This window comes from Cololabis saira, chromosome 4 (genome assembly GCF_033807715.1).
Source record: "Cololabis saira isolate AMF1-May2022 chromosome 4, fColSai1.1, whole genome shotgun sequence".
NCBI lineage: Eukaryota > Metazoa > Chordata > Actinopteri > Beloniformes > Belonidae > Cololabis > Cololabis saira.
Window position 1 is genome coordinate 52,494,307 of NC_084590.1, and position 21,802 is coordinate 52,516,108.

Sequence of the window (21,802 nt, forward strand, 5' to 3'; positions counted from 1 at the left end):
CACGCACACGTACGCACGCACGTATACACATGGAAACGCACGCACACGCACGCACGCACACGCACGCACGCACATGCATGGAAACGCACGCACATGCACGCACACACACGCACACACACATGGAAACGCACATGCATGCACATGCACACGCACGCACGCACACACACATATGGAAACGCACGCACATGCACGCACACGCACGCACGCACACACATGGAAACGCACGCACACGCACACTGAAACCCCCCCTCTCCATCTCTCTCTCTCTCTCCCTCCCTCCATCAGCAGTGGGAGGAGTCAGGTTGCCGTCAGGTTGCCATGGTTACAGAGTGGGAGGAGTCAGGTTGCCGTCAGGTTGCCGTGGTTTCACCCTCTGGTTTCTAGTGGCGACTGTCGTCTGTGATGTGTGTGATGCGTGTGTTAGTGTGTGTGTGTTAGTGTGTGTGTGTGTGAGCGTGTGTGTCGGAGTGATGATTCCAGCCGAGAGAAGAATATGTGACTGAACAACGGAGACGAGGAGGGGAGGAAGAGAGGAGGAAGAAAAGGGAGAGGAGGAAGAGAGGAGGAAGGAGGTGGAAACAGAGGATTAACGTCGCTGCAGAAAACCTCATCCCTCCATCAGAGAGGACGACAGGAACCTCATCCCTCCATCAGAGAGGACGACAGGAACCTCATCCCTCCATCAGAGAGGACGACAGGAACCTCATCCCTCCATCAGAGAGGACGACAGGAACCTCATCCCTCCATCAGAGAGGACGACAGGAACCTCATCCCTCCATCAGAGAGGACGACAGGAACCTCATCCCTCCATCAGAGAGGACGACAGGAACCTCATCCCTCCATCTTTGAGGCTGGACTGAAGGAGGGAAGGAAACGGAGGAGTGAAGGAGGCAAGGAAACGGAGGAGTGAAGGAGGGAAGGAAACGGAGGAGTGAAGGAGGGAAGGAAACGGAGGAGTGAAGGAAACGGAGGAGTGACGGAGGGATGGAGGAGATCTGAGTCGGAGGTGAGTCTGGTTTCTCTTCGTTTGTCGTCTGGTTGATGTTTCATGTCTTTGTGTCTCTGGACGTTCTTCTCTTCTCTTCTCTTCTTCTCTTCTTCTCTTCTTCTCTTCCCCTCTTCTCCTCTTCTTCTCTTCCCCTCTTCTTCTCTTCTTCTCTTCTTCTCCTGTAACTCGGTGATCTGCTCGTTAGCGTCAGAAATGTCAGTAAAGCTCCGGCCTGGAACCAGCAAACTTCCTTTAGATCCAGAAACTGGGAGGTTCAGGGTCCTCGGAGGTCAAAGTTCAAACAGGACCTGGACCTGGATGGAGATGTGGAGTAGTCCTCATGATTACCGATCAATAAGATCATCTGGATACCCCTGGAGGACCAGCAGGTGGTCTAGATCAGGCGTGTCAAATGTTCGGCCCGCGAGAAGTTTCCAACGCAAAAAAAGAGCACGCACAGATCTGTTGCCACAGATCTGAGACAATCGTCCACAGACAAGTGGCTTTTGATGGTTGTCATGACTTCATCGGAGTAATGCTTCTCGCTGTCATCAGCAGTTTGACTCAGGGCAACATTAGCAATACTCTGGGATGATACAGCGCCAGAGAGGTGAACATTCATCCTGTAAACCTGCAGCGGTTTGCTGATATCGCCCTCTGGCCACCACAAAAACCTCAGGAAGTCTCTGCCCTCTTTGTCAACCTTTACTTGGTAGAACATTGCCTCAATGTCTCCCATAACTGAAACCTTAATCGTACACCAATTAGGGTGTTTGTTAAGTCCGGACCAAGGAGCTCCTTGTTCAGAAATGTAGAAACTTTTCGCACACATGCCTCGTGCCTCTGGTACCACGGACAGCGCTCCGCAGCCCGAGAAAACCATATGTATTATTATATATATATATATATATATATATATATATATATATATATATATATATATATATATATATATATATATATATATATATTCTTTTACCATATGATAATTCATTTATTTATTTCTCAGGAAATTGCACATTGATGAACATATACATATGTAAATGTGCCAGATTGTAGCACAAGGCTAGTTTCCATCTGTAGTCCAATATCGGCAGGTAAGGTGTTAAAAGCATAAAAAGGTAAAAATGCAATAAGAAAAAGAAAACAGAAACAAAGACAAGTACAATTAGTAAAATGAGAATGATAAAAACAGTGAGTAGGTAGGAGGAGGCCCAAACGCACATTAGGTGTGTTACACATGTGTCGACCTCTTTGCCACATTTTTATCTGGTTTTTAAAAGTTGTTAAAGAGGGGCATTCCCTTATGTGTACAGGTATAGAGTTCCTTTATGGATAGTGCGTTGCGGCTAAAAGCAGTTTTTCTGAACGGAACCTCTACGTCTCTGTTGGACACTGCTCAGTGACCCGCGACTGTCGGTATTTAAAACGTTCCTGGAGGCGGTGGTGCCAGGCCATGTAGGGTTTTATACATAAGACAACTGTATGAGAATTTGCAGAAGTTGTCCAAGCTTAATAGATTGTATTTGTCCAAGATGTTGCAATGATGGTATGAGATAGGTTTTTTATCTAGGATTTCGAATTCTTTTTTATATAAAACCTCCACTAGCTTGAGTGTGGTAGGCCCCACCATGGTCCAGTTTTTATATAAAACCTCCACTGGCTTGAGTGTTTAGGCCCCACCATGGTCCAGTTTTTATATAAAACCTCCACTAGCTTGAGTGTGGTAGCCCCACCATGGTCCAATTTTTATATAAAACCTCCACTGGCTTGAGTGTGGTAGCCCCACCATGGTCCAGTTTTTATATAAAACCTCCACTAGCTTGAGTGTGGTAGCCCCACCATGGTCCAGTTTCATATAAAACCTCCACTAGCTTGAGTGTGGTAGCCCCACCATGGTCAAGCTTTTATATAAAACCTCCACTGGCTTGAGTGTTTAGGCCCCACCATGGTCCAGTTTTTATATAAAACCTCCACTGGCTTGAGTGTTAGGCCCCACCATGGTCCAGTTTTTATATAAAACCTCCACTAGCTTGAGTGTGGTAGCCCCACCATGGTCAAGCTTTTATATAAAACCTCCACTGGCTTGAGTGTTAGGCCCCACCATGGTCCAGTTTTTATATAAAACCTCCACTGGCTTGAGTGTGGTAGCCCCACCATGGTCCAGTTTTTATATAAAACCTCCACTAGCTTGAGTGTGGTAGCCCCACCATGGTCCAGTTTCATATAAAACCTCCACTAGCTTGAGTGTGGTAGCCCCACCATGGTCAAGCTTTTATATAAAACCTCCACTGGCTTGAGTGTTTAGGCCCCACCATGGTCCAGTTTTTATATAAAACCTCCACTGGCTTGAGTGTTAGGCCCCACCATGGTCCAGTTTTTATATAAAACCTCCACTAGCTTGAGTGTGGTAGCCCCACCATGGTCAAGCTTTTATATAAAACCTCCACTGGCTTGAGTGTTTAGGCCCCACCATGGTCCAGTTTTTATATAAAACCTCCACTGGCTTGAGTGTTAGGCCCCACCATGGTCCAGTTTTTATATAAAACCTCCACTAGCTTGAGTGTGGTAGCCCCACCATGGTCCAGTTTTTATATAAAACCTCCACTAGCTTGAGTGTGGTAGCCCCACCATGGTCCAGTTTTTATATAAAACCTCCACTGGCTTGAGTGTTTAGACCCCACCATGGTCCAGTTTTTATATAAAACCTCCACTAGCTTGAGTGTGGTAGCCCCACCATGGTCCAGTTTTTATATAAAACCTCCACTAGCTTGAGTGTTTAGGCCCCACCATGGTCCAGTTTTTATATAAAACCTCCACTGGCTTGAGTGTGGTAGCCCCACCATGGTCCAGTTTTTATATAAAACCTCCACTAGCTTGAGTGTTTAGGCCCCACCATGGTCCAGTTTTTATATAAAACCTCCACTAGCTTGAGTGTTAGGCCCCACCATGGTCCAGTTTTTATATAAAACCTCCACTAGCTTGAGTGTTTAGGCCCCACCATGGTCCAGTTTTTATATAAAACCTCCACTAGCTTGAGTGTTTAGACCCCACCATGGTCCAGTTTTTATATAAAACCTCCACTAGCTTGAGTGTGGTAGGCCCCACCATGGTCCAGTTTTTATATAAAACCTCCACTAGCTTGAGTGTGGTAGCCCCACCATGGTCCAGTTTTTATATAAAACCTCCACTGGCTTGAGTGTGGTAGCCCCACCATGGTCCAGTTTTTATATAAAACCTCCACTAGCTTGAGTGTGGTAGCCCCACCATGGTCCAGTTTTTATATAAAACCTCCACTAGCTTGAGTGTTAGGCCCCACCATGGTCCAGTTTTTATATAAAACCTCCACTAGCTTGAGTGTTTAGGCCCCACCATGGTCCAGTTTTTATATAAAACCTCCACTAGCTTGAGTGTGGTAGCCCCACCATGGTCCAGTTTTTATATAAAACCTCCACTAGCTTGAGTGTGGTAGCCCCACCATGGTCCAGTTTTTATATAAAACCTCCACTGTCTTGAGTGTGGTAGCCCCACCATGGTCCAGTTTTTATATAAAACCTCCACTAGCTTGAGTGTTTAGGCCCCACCATGGTCCAGTTTTTATATAAAACCTCCACTAGCTTGAGTGTTAGGCCCACCATGGTCCAGTTTTTATATAAAACCTCCACTAGCTTGAGTGTGGTAGCCCCACCATGGTCCAGTTTTTATATAAAACCTCCACTAGCTTGAGTGTGGTAGCCCCACCATGGTCCAGTTTTTATATAAAACTTCCACTAGCTTGAGTATGGTAGCCCCACCATGGTCCAGTTTTTATATAAAACCTCCACTGGCTTGAGTGTTTAGGCCCCACCATGGTCCAGTTTTTATATAAAACCTCCACTAGCTTGAGTGTTTAGGCCCACCATGGTCCAGTTTTTATATAAAACCTCCACTAGCTTGAGTGTTTAGGCCCCACCATGGTCCAGTTTTTATATAAAACCTCCACTAGCTTGAGTGTTAGGCCCCACCATGGTCCAGTTTTTATATAAAACCTCCACTAGCTTGAGTGTGGTATCCCCACCATGGTCCAGTTTTTATATAAAACCTCCACTAGCTTGAGTGTTTAGGCCCCACCATGGTCCAGTTTTTATATAAAACCTCCACTGGCTTGAGTGTGGTAGCCCCACCATGGTCCAGTTTTTATATAAAACCTCCACTAGCTTGAGTGTTTAGGCCCCACCATGGTCCAGTTTTTATATAAAACCTCCACTGGCTTGAGTGTTAGGCCCCACCATGGTCCAGTTTTTATATAAAACCTCCACTAGCTTGAGTGTGGTAGCCCCACCATGGTCCAGTTTTTATATAAAACCTCCACTGGCTTGAGTGTTTAGGCCCCACCATGGTCCAGTTTTTATATAAAACCTCCACTAGCTTGAGTGTGGTAGCCCCACCATGGTCCAGTTTTTATATAAAACCTCCACTAGCTTGAGTGTGGTAGCCCCACCATGGTCCAGTTTTTATATAAAACCTCCACTGGCTTGAGTGTTTAGACCCCACCATGGTCCAGTTTTTATATAAAACCTCCACTGTCTTGAGTGTGGTAGCCCCACCATGGTCCAGTTTTTATATAAAACCTCCACTAGCTTGAGTGTGGTATCCCCACCATGGTCCAGTTTTTATATAAAACCTCCACTAGCTTGAGTGTTTAGGCCCCACCATGGTCCAGTTTTTATATAAAACCTCCACTGGCTTGAGTGTGGTAGCCCCACCATGGTCCAGTTTTTATATAAAACCTCCACTGTCTTGAGTGTGGTAGCCCCACCATGGTCCAGTTTTTATATAAAACCTCCACTAGCTTGAGTGTGGTATCCCCACCATGGTCCAGTTTTTATATAAAACCTCCACTAGCTTGAGTGTTTAGGCCCCACCATGGTCCAGTTTTTATATAAAACCTCCACTGGCTTGAGTGTGGTAGCCCCACCATGGTCCAGTTTTTATATAAAACCTCCACTAGCTTGAGTGTTTAGGCCCCACCATGGTCCAGTTTTTATATAAAACCTCCACTGGCTTGAGTGTTAGGCCCCACCATGGTCCAGTTTTTATATAAAACCTCCACTAGCTTGAGTGTGGTAGCCCCACCATGGTCCAGTTTTTATATAAAACCTCCACTGGCTTGAGTGTTTAGGCCCCACCATGGTCCAGTTTTTATATAAAACCTCCACTAGCTTGAGTGTGGTAGCCCCACCATGGTCCAGTTTTTATATAAAACCTCCACTAGCTTGAGTGTTAGGCCCCACCATGGTCCAGTTTTTATATAAAACCTCCACTAGCTTGAGTGTGGTAGCCCCACCATGGTCCAGTGTTTATATAAAACCTCCACTGGCTTGAGTGTGGTAGCCCCACCTTGGTCCAGTTTTTATATAAAACCTCCACTGTCTTGAGTGTGGTAGCCCCACCATGGTCCAGTTTTTATATAAAACCTCCACTAGCTTGAGTGTGGTAGCCCCACCATGGTCCAGTTTTTATATAAAACCTCCACTAGCTTGAGTGTGGTAGGCCCCACCATGGTCCAGTTTTTATATAAAACCTCCACTGGCTTGAGTGTTTAGGCCCCACCATGGTCCAGTTTTTATATAAAACCTCCACTAGCTTGAGTGTTTAGGCCCCACCATGGTCCAGTTTTTATATAAAACCTCCACTAGCTTGAGTGTTAGGCCCACCATGGTCCAGTTTTTATATAAAACCTCCACTAGCTTGAGTGTGGTAGCCCCACCATGGTCCAGTTTTTATATAAAACCTCCACTAGCTTGAGTGTGGTAGCCCCACCATGGTCCAGTTTTTATATAAAACTTCCACTAGCTTGAGTATGGTAGCCCCACCATGGTCCAGTTTTTATATAAAACCTCCACTGGCTTGAGTGTTTAGGCCCCACCATGGTCCAGTTTTTATATAAAACCTCCACTAGCTTGAGTGTTAGGCCCCACCATGGTCCAGTTTTTATATAAAACCTCCACTAGCTTGAGTGTTTAGGCCCACCATGGTCCAGTTTTTATATAAAACCTCCACTAGCTTGAGTGTTTAGGCCCCACCATGGTCCAGTTTTTATATAAAACCTCCACTAGCTTGAGTGTTAGGCCCCACCATGGTCCAGTTTTTATATAAAACCTCCACTAGCTTGAGTGTGGTATCCCCACCATGGTCCAGTTTTTAAATAAAACCTCCACTAGCTTGAGTGTTTAGGCCCCACCATGGTCCAGTTCTTATATAAAACCTCCACTGGCTTGAGTGTGGTAGCCCCACCATGGTCCAGTTTTTATATAAAACCTCCACTAGCTTGAGTGTTTAGGCCCCACCATGGTCCAGTTTTTATATAAAACCTCCACTAGCTTGAGTGTGGTAGCCCCACCATGGTCCAGTTTTTATATAAAACCTCCACTAGCTTGAGTGTTAGGCCCCACCATGGTCCAGTTTTTATATAAAACCTCCACTAGCTTGAGTGTGGTAGCCCCACCATGGTCCAGTTTTTATATAAAACCTCCACTAGCTTGAGTGTTTAGGCCCCACCATGATCCAGTTTTTATATAAAACCTCCACTGGCTTGAGTGTTAGGCCCCACCATGGTCCAGTTTTTATATAAAACCTCCACTAGCTTGAGTGTGGTAGCCCCACCATGGTCCAGTTTTTATATAAAACCTCCACTGGCTTGAGTGTTTAGGCCCCACCATGGTCCAGTTTTTATATAAAACCTCCACTAGCTTGAGTGTGGTAGCCCCACCATGGTCCAGTTTTTATATAAAACCTCCACTAGCTTGAGTGTGGTAGCCCCACCATGGTCCAGTTTTTATATAAAACCTCCACTGGCTTGAGTGTTTAGGCCCCACCATGGTCCAGTGTTTATATAGAACCTCCACTAGCTTGAGTGTGGTAGCCCCACCATGGTCCAGTGTTTATATAAAACCTCCACTGGCTTGAGTGTGGTAGCCCCACCATGGTCCAGTTTTTATATAAAACCTCCACTGGCTTGAGTGTTTAGACCCCACCATGGTCCAGTGTTTATATAAAACCTCCACTAGCTTGAGTGTTAAGCCCCACCATGGTCCAGTTTTTATATAAAACCTCCACTAGCTTGAGTGTGGTAGCCCCACCATGGTCCAGTTTTTATATAAAACCTCCACTAGCTTGAGTGTGGTAGGCCCCACCATGGTCCAGTTTTTATATAAAACCTCCACTAGCTTGAGTGTTTAGGCCCCACCATGGTCCAGTTTTTATATAAAACCTCCACTAGCTTGAGTGTTTAGGCCCCACCATGGTCCAGTTTTTATATAAAACCTCCACTGGCTTGAGTGTGGTAGCCCCACCATGGTCCAGTTTTTATATAAAACCTCCACTAGCTTGAGTGTGGTAGCCCCACCATGGTCCAGTTTTTATATAAAACCTCCACTAGCTTGAGTGTGGTAGGCCCCACCATGGTCCAGTTTTTATATAAAACCTCCACTAGCTTGAGTGTGGTAGGCCCACCATGGTACAGTTTTTATATAAAACCTCCACTAGCTTGAGTGTTTAGGCCCCACCATGGTCCAGTTTTTATATAAAACCTCCACTAGCTTGAGTGTTTAGGCCCCACCATGGTCCAGTTTTTATATAAAACCTCCACTAGCTTGAGTGTTTAGGCCCCACCATGGTCCAGTTTTTATATAAAACCTCCACTGGCTTGAGTGTGGTAGCCCTACCATGGTCCAGTTTTTATATAAAACCTCCACTAGCCTGAGTGTGGTAGGCCCACCATGGTCCAGTTTTTATATAAAACCTCCACTGGCTTGAGTGTTAGGCCCACCATGGTCCAGTTTTTATATAAAACCTCCACTAGCTTGAGTGTGGTAGCCCCACCATGGTCCAGTTTTTATATAAAACCTCCACTGGCTTGAGTGTGGTAGCCCCACCATGGTCCAGTTTTTATATAAAACCTCCACTAGCTTGAGTGTGGTAGCCCCACCATGGTCCAGTTTTTATATAAAACCTCCACTAGCTTGAGTGTGGTAGGCCCCACCATGGTCCAGTTTTTATATAAAACCTCCACTGGCTTGAGTGTTTAGGCCCCACCATGGTCCAGTTTTTATATAAAACCTCCACTGGCTTGAGTGTTTAGGCCCCACCATGGTCCAGTTTTTATATAAAACCTCCACTGGCTTGAGTGTTTAGACCCCACCATGGTCCAGTTTTTATATAAAACCTCCACTAGCTTGAGTGTGGTAGCCCCACCATGGTCCAGTTTTTATATAAAACCTCCACTAGCTTGAGTGTGGTAGCCCCACCATGGTCCAGTTTTTATATAAAACCTCCACTAGCTTGAGTGTTTAGCCCCACCATGGTCCAGTTTTTATATAAAACCTCCACTAGCTTGAGTGTGGTAGCCCCACCATGGTCCAGTTTTTATATAAAACCTCCACTGGCTTGAGTGTTTAGGCCCCACTATGGTCCAGTTTTTATATAAAACCTCCACTAGCGTGAGTGTGGTAGCCCCACCATGGTCCAGTTTTTATATAAAACCTCCACTGGCTTGAGTGTTTAGGCCCCACCATGGTCCAGTTTTTATATAAAACCTCCACTAGCTTGAGTGTTAAGCCCACCATGGTCCAGTTTTTATATAAAACCTCCACTAGCTTGAGTGTGGTAGCCCCACCATGGTCCAGTTTTTATATAAAACCTCCACTAGCTTGAGTGTGGTAGCCCCACCATGGTCCAGTTTTTATATAAAACCTCCACTAGCTTGAGTGTGGTAGGCCCCACCATGGTCCAGTTTTTATATAAAACCTCCACTAGCTTGAGTGTTTAGGCCCCACCACGGTCCAGTTTTTATATAAAACCTCCACTAGCTTGAGTGTGGTAGCCCCACCATGGTCCAGTTTTTATATAAAACCTCCACTGGCTTGAGTGTTTAGGCCCCACCATGGTCCAGTTTTTATATAAAACCTCCACTAGCTTGAGTGTTAAGCCCCACCATGGTCCAGTTTTTATATAAAACCTCCACTGGCTTGAGTGTTTAGGCCCCACCATGGTCCAGTTTTTATATAAAACCTCCACTAGCTTGAGTGTGGTAGGCCCCACCATGGTCCAGTTTTTATATAAAACCTCCACTAGCTTGAGTGTTTAGGCCCCACCATGGTCCAGTTTTTATATAAAACCTCCACTGGCTTGAGTGTGGTAGGCCCCACCATGGTCCAGTTTTTATATAAAACCTCCACTAGCTTGAGTGTTTAGGCCCCACCATGGTCCAGTTTTTATATAAAACCTCCACTGGCTTGAGTGTGGTAGGCCCCACCATGGTCCAGTTTTTATATAAAACCTCCACTAGCTTGAGTGTGGTAGCCCCACCATGGTCCAGTTTTTATATAAAACCTCCACTAGCTTGAGTGTTTAGGCCCCACCATGGTCCAGTTTTTATATAAAACCTCCACTGGCTTGAGTGTTTAGACCCCACCATGGTCCAGTTTTTATATAAAACCTCCACTGGCTTGAGTGTTTAGGCCCACCATGGTCCAGTTTTTATATAAAACCTCCACTGGCTTGAGTGTTTATGCCCCACCATGGTCCACGTTGTGATGCAGTAGCTTAAATGTGAGAAAATCATAGCATGTAAAAATGTTAGGGCAGCAGTGTTTGACATGGCACATCTATGTGCTTAAAATGATGAAAAGCTTTAATGTCCCCGAAGGGCAATTTGGTTTGCAACCACAGGACAACATACATATATATCCCACTTCAAACACACAATACAATAAATAAATAAATATAATAAAAACAGTCATCACATCACATTGTTCCCCCTATCGCTTCTTATCGACGTTAAAACACCTCAGTTTTCTCAGATAAAACAATCTCTGATTTGCCTTCCTACAGATAGCGTCTGGGTTGATTCCAAAAGACAGTTTGTTGTCCACGATGGTGCCTAGATACTTGTACTGGCTGACAACTTCCACTGCTGTGCCTTTAAGAAAGGTTTGAGTTGTGACAGGCGGATTCCTCCGAAAATCAAGAATCATGTCCTTTGTTTTTGACACATTGAGTTGCAGGTAGGAGTTATCACACCATCTAACAAAATAATCAAGGACAGGTCCATGGCCCACCTCCTGGTCCTGCAAGAGGCTGACAATCACGGAGTCATCAGCACATTTTATTATGACCCTTGACTGGAACATGCTCTTACAATCACTGGTGTAAAGCATGAACAGTAGAGGTGCCAGGACACCCCCCTGGGGCGAGCCTGTGGAACACAGCAGGGAATCAGACAGGGTTTCATTGACACAAGTTCTCTGCGGCCTCATAGTCAGAAAGTCGACTAACCAACATATGGTTCCCAAATCAATGGGTATTTTTGACAGCCTTTGAGCAAGAATATGAGGCTGCATGCAGTTAAAAGCTGATGAAAAATCAGCAAAGCATAGGCGTGCATGCGTTTTCCCTCCAGGTGCCTGACAACAAAATTCAACAGTGTTGCCACAGCATCCTCCACCCCTTTCCTGGGTTGATAGGCAAATTGGAGTGGATCAATAGTTGTCTGTGTCACAGAGAGCAAGCTCTTTTTCACCATGCGCTCAAAACTCTTCATCACCACTGAGGTGAGGGCCACAGGACGATAATCATTCAGTGTCTTTGGTGATGATACCTTCGCCACTGGGACAATAATGGACTCTTTCCATAATGAGGGGACTTTGTTCAGTGACAAGGACCACTGAAAAATATATGTGAAGATACCACTTAAGAATGGGGCACAGCATTTAAGTAGTCGACCACTGATACCATCAGGCCCATGACTTTTCTTAGCGTTGGTCTTTTCAAAAGTGCTCCACACAGTGATTTCATCTGAATCTGACTGCTTACTGAAGCAGCCCTGAATACAGACAGTTCATCAGAAAAATCCTTTGAGTCAAATCTCAGATAGAACTGATTTAGTTCTTTTGCCAGGGTAAGATCAGATGTATCAGCATGAGACACTCTTTTCTTCTTATCCTGGATTCCCACCATAGACTTGATTCCTTTCCAAGCAGAGCGGGAATCACCACTCCTCAGTTCATCTTGTACCTTCTTGTACTTCATTTTGGCAAGCCTAATTTCACTTCTGACCAACCTTTGGGCTTCCCTTTGTTGTGCGATGTCTCCCTGATGATAAGCTATTTTTTTCCTATTAAGAGCATTTTTGAGGGATTTACTAACCCAAGGCTTATTATTTGGATAGATTGTAATTGTCTTTCTAGGGATAATCATCTCCTCACAAAAAGTAATGTAGCTCACCACAGTGTGGGTCAGCTCATCTAAACTGGTACAAGTGTCTTTAAAAACATCCCAGTTTGTATTATGCAAGCAACCATTCAGTTCACGAACAGCATCCTCTGTCCACAAAGAAACCTCTTTGCGCTCAACTTTGCCCCTCTTAAGAACTGGCTGGTAAACTGGAGCAAGCAGGACACAGTTGTGGTCAGAAGAGCCAAGTGGAGCAGGTAGAAAAGATTTATAGGCCCCCTTTATAGTGCCATAGCACAAATCCAGTGTTTTACCATGTCGTGTTGAACATTTAACATACTGGTACAGATGCCCAAGATGCTGACTCAGGCTGCAAGTGTTAAAATCACCAAGGATAAAATGTGGGGCATCAGGACAAATACTTTGCAATCTGTGCACAAGTTTAGCAATGGTGGATGCTGCTTCTGCCATGTTAGCTCTGGGATGTATATACACCACTGTTAAGAACACCTGTGGAATTTCCCGTGGCAGATAAAATGGTCGCAGTGAGACAGATAAGAGTTCAATGTGGGGACTACATACAGATTCTCTTATTTGGATAGTCTTGCACCAGCGAGAATTGACATACAAGCACACGCCCCCTCCCAGTGATTTGCCGGAGAGCTGTGCGTCACGATCAAGCCTATACGGCTGACCAAAACCGTCAATTTCAAAATCCTGATTCTGATCATAATCTTTAAGCCAAGTCTCAGTTAGAGCGATCACACAGGCATTCTTATAGTCTGTGATATGCTTCACATTTGCCTGAAGTTCATCCACTTTATTCCTCAAGGACCGCACGTTACCCAAGATAATCGAGGGAAGTGGTAAGCGGCGGAGTCCGAGTCTCCGCAGCCGCTGACGGACGCCTCCTCTCCGGCCTCGCTTCCTCGTTCGTACCGCTGTCACGCGCTGACAGCCGCCGGGTCTGTGGGGCGTTGTTTGCCTCGCTGCTGCCGATGTCAGCCTGTCCGGGCGAAAATCTCCATTCTGGTTCCTCCGGATCTCTGGCAGAATGCCATCAAGTGAGATCGACGCCACTGAACTATTGCAGTGGATAAGAAAATCACGGCTGTAACTGAGCCTGTAAGATCGGTTGCTCTCTTGGAAATTGACAGCCAAGGCAGCCATGGCAGACAGGTTCAGGAGAAAAACACCCATCAAATAATCCATGATGAAAAATAAAAAATAATCCATGATGAAAATTAAAAAAATAAAGCAGCCAGTATTACAAATAAACAGGCTGTTCAACTTTCCCACGTAAAACACTCAATCACTCTCACACACTGCAGCTGCATGTCGCCATGTCCAGCGCCATTACTCTGTGATAAAATGATAAAGACTGAACTTTATTTTTTTAGTGATCATTTTTATATGTTTTTTAAAAGAGAAATTTGAGTCTAGAACAACACCTAAGTATTTAAAGTCTGTTACCACTTCTAACTTTCCAGTGCCTAAGCTGACCCCGGGTAGAGAACGCATAGGGGAGGGTTGCTTAGAAAAGTATCAGACATGACTTTGTCCTTATCCCAAAGAGGCACAGGGGGATGAGAGTGGCCATCTTTAAGAAAACTCCATAAAACATTTATCCTCAACTGACATCTCATTCTTCCCCTCATACATGTTCTCAGATCAGACATACATTCTTCCTGCCGGAGGAGGCGTCTCCTCCTCTCTCTCTGCTGCCAGAGGTGTTGGAGGATTTGAGGTCATTCGGGGTGCCCCCCCCCCCCCCCCCCTCGGTAGTGTACAGGAAGCATGACATCACGGTCCTCTGAGAGATGCTGCTGTTGCTAGGTTACCGCTGTGCCCCCGCCCCCCCCCCCCTCGGTAGTGTACAGGAAGCATGACATCACAGTCCCCTGAGAGATGCTGCTGTTGCTAGGTTACCGCTGTGCCCCCCCCCCCTCGGTAGTGTACAGGAAGCATGACATCACGGTCCTCTGAGAGATGCTGCTGTTGCTAGGTTACCGCCGGCTGACTCCTGTTTCCATTTTTAGCCGGATGCTGAGGGTGGGGGAGGGGACGGACAGAAGCTGAAGCAGGGAGGAAGAAATGCTTTATTAACACGTCTGGTCCCGGACAAGGAAGTAAAACCTTCCCGTCGTCACGGTGACATTAACCCTCAGCAACATCCTCCCGTCGTCACGGTGACGTCCTCCCGTCTCTGAAACCGGTGTGATGTCTGAGGAGGAAAAGGGCTGAATGATGCTGATTCTCTGGGTGAAATGCATGCTGGGATACATGTTTGTACGGAACATTGTTGGTCTGCAGACACGCTAAAGGTGAAACATAACCCTCACCTGGACTAGACCTGGACTAGACCTGGACCAGACCTGGTCTAGACCTGGACTAGAACCTGATTCTGATGTGATTCTGGAATGAATTCTGTACTGATTCTGTACTGATTCTGAGCTGATTCTGAACTGATTCTTCTCTGATTCTGGTCTGATTCTGGTTTGATTCTGATCTGATTCTGATCTGATCCAGTTCCTCTCAGACCGGTGGAATCATGAGGTCGCAGGAGCAGGCGTCGTCCTTCCGGAGGTTCTTCCAGTACGTGGAGGACTCCGGACTCCGGACCTACGACGGGCTGGTGATCCAGAACGCCTCGGACATCGCCCGCGAGAGCGACCGCGTCCGGAACCAGACCAACTGGACCTACCTGCAGGAGAAACACCAGAAGAAGAGACGGCAGGAGGACGCCATCAAGAGGTGAGTCAAATCACAGAAATCTAGAGGTGAGACACAGAAATCAAGAGGTGAGACACAATCACAGAGATCAAGAGGTGAGACACAGAAATCAAGAGGTGAGTCAAATCACAGAAATCAAGAGGTGAGACACAATCACAGAAATCAAGAGGTGAGACACAATCACAGAAATCAAGAGGTGAGACACAATCACAGAAATCAAGAGGTGAGTCAAATCACAGAAATCAAGAGGTGAGACACAGAAATCAAGAGGTGAGACACAGAAATCAAGAGGTGAGACAGAGAAATCAAGAGGTGAGTCACAAACACAGAAATCAAGAGATGAGACAGAGAAATCAAGAGGTGAGACACAATCACAGAAATCAAGAGATGAGACACAATCACAGAAATCAGGAGGTGAGACACAATCACAGAAATCAAGAGGTGAGACACAGAAATCAAGAGGTGAGACACAGAAATCAAGAGGTGAGACACAAACACAGAAATCAATATTTGTAAAATAATATTTGCTAAGAACTACATTTCCCTAGAGTCATGCTGTACCGCTTTATGCTGATCAGCGCCATATTTGTAGTCACATTAGACCACTAACAGCTGACAACTGACACAGAACACGCGTTGCTAAGCAACCATAAAACGCCCCGTGACCACGCCCCCTTCCATCCAGTCCTGATGGGTTCGAGGTCCATAATTGTGTCTGCCACAAAACTTTATTTAACGTCCTGTAACTGAATTGATGTATTCACAGTGATTCAATATAAGTTGTAAATGTACCTGTGTATGGTTTATTTTAATATTTACCGTTCAAAAGCACAACATATTTAACCGTTTACTTCCACGTCCACGTCGGGGCACTAGTCAGGTGATCAGGATCTCGTCCCTCTATGACGTAGAGGGGACGCCCCGGGAATTCCCCAAACTGATCCATCAGGTTGAAAACGTTGCAGTTTCACATTATTCTGGCGAGATCTGAAAAAACTTTGCAACAACGAGGAAGCGATAGATTATGTACATTCACTGATTGAATAATAAAAACGCATTTTTATGCAGAAACTAACTCAAAATATTGATTTTTTTCACAAAAAAATTAGAAATGTCCGCCATGTTTTTTGGTGTCACGGCCAGAATCTTGAAAGTCGTGTGACTTGGACGCAAAACGAATAGGCAGAAAAAATGTAACAATTTAACAACAATTCAAGGGCTATTATTGGAACCCCTCTATGTTTTTGCACTTTGGACCAACGTAGGCAGGTTACGTTTTTACGTGAGACTGGGTTGGTTAATCACATGACTGGATGGTTATAACGCCGTGAGTCCTAACTCGACCTTTGACTTCCTGTTTGGTCCAGGATGGGTGAGGACGTTGCCATGGCGACAGACGGGGCGTACACGGGGAAGCACTTCAGGATGGGCTTCATGACCATGCCGGCCCCCCAGGACCGGCTGCCCCCCCCCGGCCAGGGCTTCACCGTCAGGTCGCAGTCCCTGCACTCGGTGGGGGGGGGAGACCAGGACCAGAACCCGGGCCGCCCCCCCCGGCAGCCCCCGCCCAAGCCCAAGAGGGACCCCAACACCAAGCTGAGCGGCAGCTCCGAGGGCGTGGACGGATGGGACGGGGGGGACGGAGGGGACGGGTCCAAGAGGGAGGACACCAGAGACGGGATGGAGACGGAGGAAGGTGAGAGATCCTAACGTTCATGAAACGCAGACAGGTATTCTGGAAGAAAAAGGACTGCCCAGGTAGATGTCGAAGAATAATCTAGAATCCAGTTGAGAAGTCCGTTGTGGTGTAGAGAGTTTTAGTCTTAGAGAGTTTTAGTCTGTGGTGTATTTAGTTTTAGTCTGTGGTGTAGAGAGTTTTAGTCTGTGGTGTAGTGAGTTTTAGTCTGTGGTGTAGAGAGTTTTAGTCTGTGGTGTAGAGAGTTTTAGTCTGTGGTGTAGAGAGTTTTAGTCTGTGGTGTAGAGAGTTTTAGTCTGTGGTGTATTTAGTTTTAGTCTGTGGTGTAGAGAGTTTTAGTCTGTGGTGTAGAGAGTTTTAGTCTGTGGTGTAGAGAGTTTTAGTCTGTGGTGTAGAGAGTTTTAGTCTGTGGTGTAGAGAGTTTTAGTCTGTGGTGTAGAGAGTTTTAGTCTGTGGTGTAGAGAGTTTTAGTCTGTGGTGTAGAGAGTTTTAGTCTGTGGTGTAGAGAGTTTTAGTCTGTGGTGTAGAGAGTTTTAGTCTGTGGTGTAGAGAGTTTTAGTCTGTGGTGTAGAGAGTTTTAGTCTGCTGTGGTGTAGAGAGTTTTAGTCTGTGGTGTACAGAGTTTTAGTCTGTGGTGTAGAGAGTTTTAGTCTGTGGTGTAGAGAGTTTTAGTCTGTGGTGTATTTAGTTTTAGTCTGTGGTGTAGAGAGTTTTAGTCTGTGGTGTAGAGAGTTTTAGTCTGTGGTGTAGAGAGTTTTAGTCTGTGGTGTATTTAGTTTTAGTCTGTGGTGTAGAGAGTTTTAGTCTGTGGTGTATTTAGTTTTAGTCTGTGGTGTAGTGAGTTTTAGTCTGTGGTGTAGAGAGTTTTAGTCCGCTGTGGTGTAGAGAGTTTTAGTCCGCTGTGGTGTAGAGAGTTTTAGTCTGTGGTGTAGAGAGTTTTAGTCTGTGGTGTAGAGAGTTTTAGTCTGTGGTGTAGAGAGTTTTAGTCTGTGGTGTAGAGAGTTTTAGTCTGTGGTGTAGAGAGTTTTAGTCTGTGGTGTAGAGAGTTTTAGTCTGTGGTGTAGAGAGTTTTATTCAGTAGCCGGCGGTGAGCAGACCTACAGAGCGTGTCTGGGTTGGTGTGCTGACCCAGAGTGGTTGGAATCATGACTTTTTATACAGTAAGTTCAAAACACAAAAGGCAGGAATAAACAAGCCAAGTGAGAGACAAAAAGCAATTTACAGTCAGATGTGATCTGTGGCCAAATGCCGTTATCGGGCAGACTTCCCTGCACAGTCCAGACCAGCCGAGTTCAGGCAGGTGGAACATCGTCCAGGTTGCTCAGCACCGTAGAAAGGTTAGTAGCTATTGGGTTAAGTCAAGTGACAACATGATGTGCAGCCGTGCAGTGGTTAGGGTTAGGGTTAGGTGGGTTAGGGTTAGGGTTTGTGTGTTCATGTGAACCGCAGGTATGATTCCGCAAGTGTCGTTTTTGATGGTTAAATGTTGGCCAGAGAGGTGCAGCATTGTAATTGTTTCATTTTTAATTAGATGATGTTCCTGTACATTTTGAGGTTTCATCTACGCCACATTTATATTCTTATGATGCTTGGAAAACTAGACTTGTGATCAGTGTTGGGTGTAACGCGTCACAAAGTAACGCGTTACTGTAACAAGATTACTTTCGCCAGTAACGCAGTAATGTAACGCGTTACAGTTGTAATTTGGGTAATCCCGTTATAGTAACTCTAAGACAAAAACAATTACGTTACTTTAGTTACTTTAAGCTTTTCAGCTACATGTAGAACGGGAGAACAGAAAAGAAAATCAAACTTGCCTTTCATGCGTCTTCACGCGTTGCGCAACACTTGTCTGACTTGAGGCTGATTTATGGTTCCGCGTTAAATCGACACAGAGCCTACGGCATAGGGTACGCGGCGTACGGTGCGCGTCGCCGCATACCCTACGCCGTAGGCTCTGCGTTGGTGTAACGCAGAACCATAAATCAGCCTTTAACGTGATTTTACGGGATTTGATGGGATTTTACGTGATTTTATGGGATTTTACAGGATTTTACGGGATTTTACGGGATTTTACGGGACTTCTGGTGCTGATCTGGGCACTGCAGTAATAAAGTAATAAGGTTCCAACTACAGGACTGTCTCAGAAAATTTGAATATTGTGATAAAGTTCTTTATTTTCTGTAATGCAATTAAAAAAAAATGTCACCCATTCTGGATTCATTACAAATCAACTGAAATATTGCAAGCCTTTTATTATTTTAATATTGCTGATCATGGTTTACAGTTTAAGATTAAGATTCCCAGAATATTCTAATTTTTTGAGATGTAAATGTTGTTTATTGGCAATTATGGTGCAGCTCAGGTGATATTGCGGAGTAATCCAAAAGTAATGTAACTAGTAATGTAACTAGTTACTTTCAGCAACCAGTAACTAAGTAGTGTAAGGGATTACTTTTTTTAAAAGTAACGAGTAATATGTAATGGATTACCTTTTTTGAGTAACTACCCCAACACTGCGTGTGATTAACTTCATCTTGCTGGAGGTTGGCTGTTGTTTTTAACTCCCGGTCTGTCTGCTAGCAGGTCTGTGTCACCGCGGTTTTAACTCTGTCCGTCTGCTTGCAGGTCGGTGTCTCCTCCACACCGAGGAGAGCAGGAAGTTGCCCCCTCCCAAACCCAAGAGGAACCCCAACACTCAGCTCAGCACCTCCTTCGACGAGTCCTTCATCCACAACCGCGGCAGCAAGAAGTCGTCTCTGCGAGGAGACAAGTCCTCGTCCCAGAGCCAGAGTCCGGCGTCCCGGGACACGGACGAGGACGAGCCCATCTACATCGAGATGGTGGGGAACGTCCTGCGGGAGCTGAAGGGCCGCGACGCCGCGGAGGACGAGCAGAGCGAGTCGGTGTACGAGGAGATGAAGTATCCCATGATGGAGGACTTCCTGCAGGACGCGCAGTCCGCCCTGCTGGACCCCGAGGCCTGGGCGTCCCGGGGCTCCGACATCCCGCCCCCCTTCCCCAACCTGCTGACCCACCGGCCCCCCCTGCTGGTGTTCCCCCCCGCCCCGGCCCAGTGCTCGCCCAACTCCGACGAGTCTCCGCTCACCCCGCTGGACGTCACGCGCCTGCCCGTGATGGACAACGTGGCCTTCAGCAAGTCCGGCAGTCCGGAGCCGCCCCAGGGCTCGGGTCACCGGGACCGGGACCGGGACCGGGACCTGCCCTCCACCCACACCATCACCTCCTCCGGTCGCTCCTCGGCTCCGCCTCTCCCCTCCAACTACTACAAGTCGTCAGGCTCCGCCCACGGCGGCCACGGCTACCCGCGCAGCCAGTCGGCGTGCCCGTCCCCGGTCAGCATGGGCCGCTCCCTGACCCCCCTGAGCCTGAAGAGACCCCCCCCGTACGACGTGGCCCTGATGGCGGGGGGGAGCATGCCGCGCTCCTCGTCTTCGTCCTCGTCGTCATCACACCGGGCCGGGGAGGGCGGGGCTAAGCTCAGTAACTCCTCCCCCCCCCACGGCTCCATGCACAACATGGCGGCGAGGCCCGGGACCCCCACCAGGCCCGGGACCCCCACCAGCCCGCTGGACGACGGCAGGCATGTGATGAAGAGGAACTCGGGGGGGAGGAAGAGCCGGGAGGGCGAAGGTGAGGAGCTAACGCTAATGCTAACCAACACTGCTGCACCTATGCACCTACGGTCAGGGTTCGGGTCTAAATCCTCAACCCCCCTGTTGTGCCACATAGGAGGGGCTGTTCCAGTTATCAAAAGTTATTAATCATTTTATTCAACAATTATTAATAATTAAACCTGATAGTTCTACCTTTGTTCACACTGACATGATGTTTGTAATTCCTATAATATAGTCTAAATGAAAACAATAGTGAATTAAAGCACATTTATTTATTTAAAATATTTTCAGTTTATACAGACGTTGATTGTCTTCAAGTGAAAGATGTGCACTTTATCTTAATTTGTCATTTTCACTCATGTGGCGTTAATGACACAGGTTTCTGTGTTTCCTCTTTAGGAAAGTAATTTGGTATCCAATTTTTTAGAGATATTTACACCCTCAACCCTCAGCCAGAGAGACGTTCATGCATTTCTGTAACAATTGTTCTTGGAGAAAAACCAGGAACAAGTCTGGTTGTATTCTTGTCTCTTATCTAGAGACACATTTATGGCTCCGTGTCTCCTTTATCTCCGTGTTTATGTGCAGCAGACTGCAAGTCTCTTTTCATCTAGAGACACATTTATGGCTCTGTGTCTCCTTTATTTACGTGTTTGTGTGCAGCAGACTGCAAGTCTCTTTTATCTAGAGAAACATTTATGGTTTTGTCTCCTTTATTTCCGTGTTTGTGTGCAGCAGACTGCAAGTCTCTCTTATCTAGAGACACATTTATGGCTCTGTGTCTCCTTTATTTCCGTGTTTCTGTGCAGCAGACTGCAAGTCTCTCTTATCTAGAGACACATTTATGGCTCTGTGTCTCCTTTATTTCCGTGTTTCTGTGCAGCAGACTGCAAGTCTCTCTTATCTAGAGACACATTTATGGCACTGTGTCTCCTTTATTTCCGTGTTTGTGTGCAGCAGACTGCAAGTCTCTCTTATCTGGAGACACATTTATGGCACTGTGTCTCCTTCATTTCCATGTTTGTGTGCAGCAGACTACAAGTCTCTCTTATCTAGAGACACATTTATGGCTCTGTGTCTCCTTTATTTCCGTGTTTTCCTGCAGCAGACTGCAAGTCTCTCTTATCTAGAGACACATTTATGGCACTGTGTCTCCTTTATTTCTGTGTTTTTGTGCAGCAGACTACAAGTCTCTCTTATCTAGAGACACATTTATGGCACTGTGTCTCCTTTATTTCTGTGTTTTTGTGCAGCAGACTACAAGTCTCTTTTATCTAGAGACACATTTATGGTCTGTGTCTCCTTTATTTCCGTGTTTCCGTGCAGCAGACTGCAAGTCTCTGCCCCGCCTGGACAGCAGAACCAGAGACGGCCAGTCCAGTCCGGTTTCCAGCCGGATGGGGAGGTCGTCGGTCAGCCCGACCATGATGCTGTCGGGAGGATCGTCTGCAGGTAAAACCACACAAACACATTAAGCAGGTTTTCATGCTAAACTGTCGTATAAGGAAGTAGCAGGACCGACATTGGGAAGTG

The 21,802-nt window shown here is 46.1% G+C and overlaps 1 protein-coding gene across 3 annotated transcripts in view; it reads left to right on the forward strand.

Moving 5' to 3' along the window:
- Positions 1–513: 513 nt before the first annotated feature.
- Positions 514–21,802, forward strand: part of nyap2a (neuronal tyrosine-phosphorylated phosphoinositide-3-kinase adaptor 2a) — a 32,961-nt gene continuing 11,672 nt past the window's right edge. For 2 of the 3 annotated variants that reach the window (XM_061720482.1, XM_061720484.1), the window contains exons 1-5: positions 514–1,006; positions 14,742–14,956; positions 16,303–16,631; positions 19,260–20,285; positions 21,596–21,721. In XM_061720482.1, the coding sequence (XP_061576466.1) occupies positions 14,754–14,956; positions 16,303–16,631; positions 19,260–20,285; positions 21,596–21,721 (1,684 nt within the window). In that variant the 5' untranslated portion in view covers positions 514–1,006; positions 14,742–14,753. Of the gene's footprint in view, positions 1,007–14,731; positions 14,957–16,302; positions 16,632–19,259; positions 20,286–21,595; positions 21,722–21,802 lie in introns of all 3 variants that reach the window. The other variant, XM_061720483.1, reaches the window with a different exon arrangement.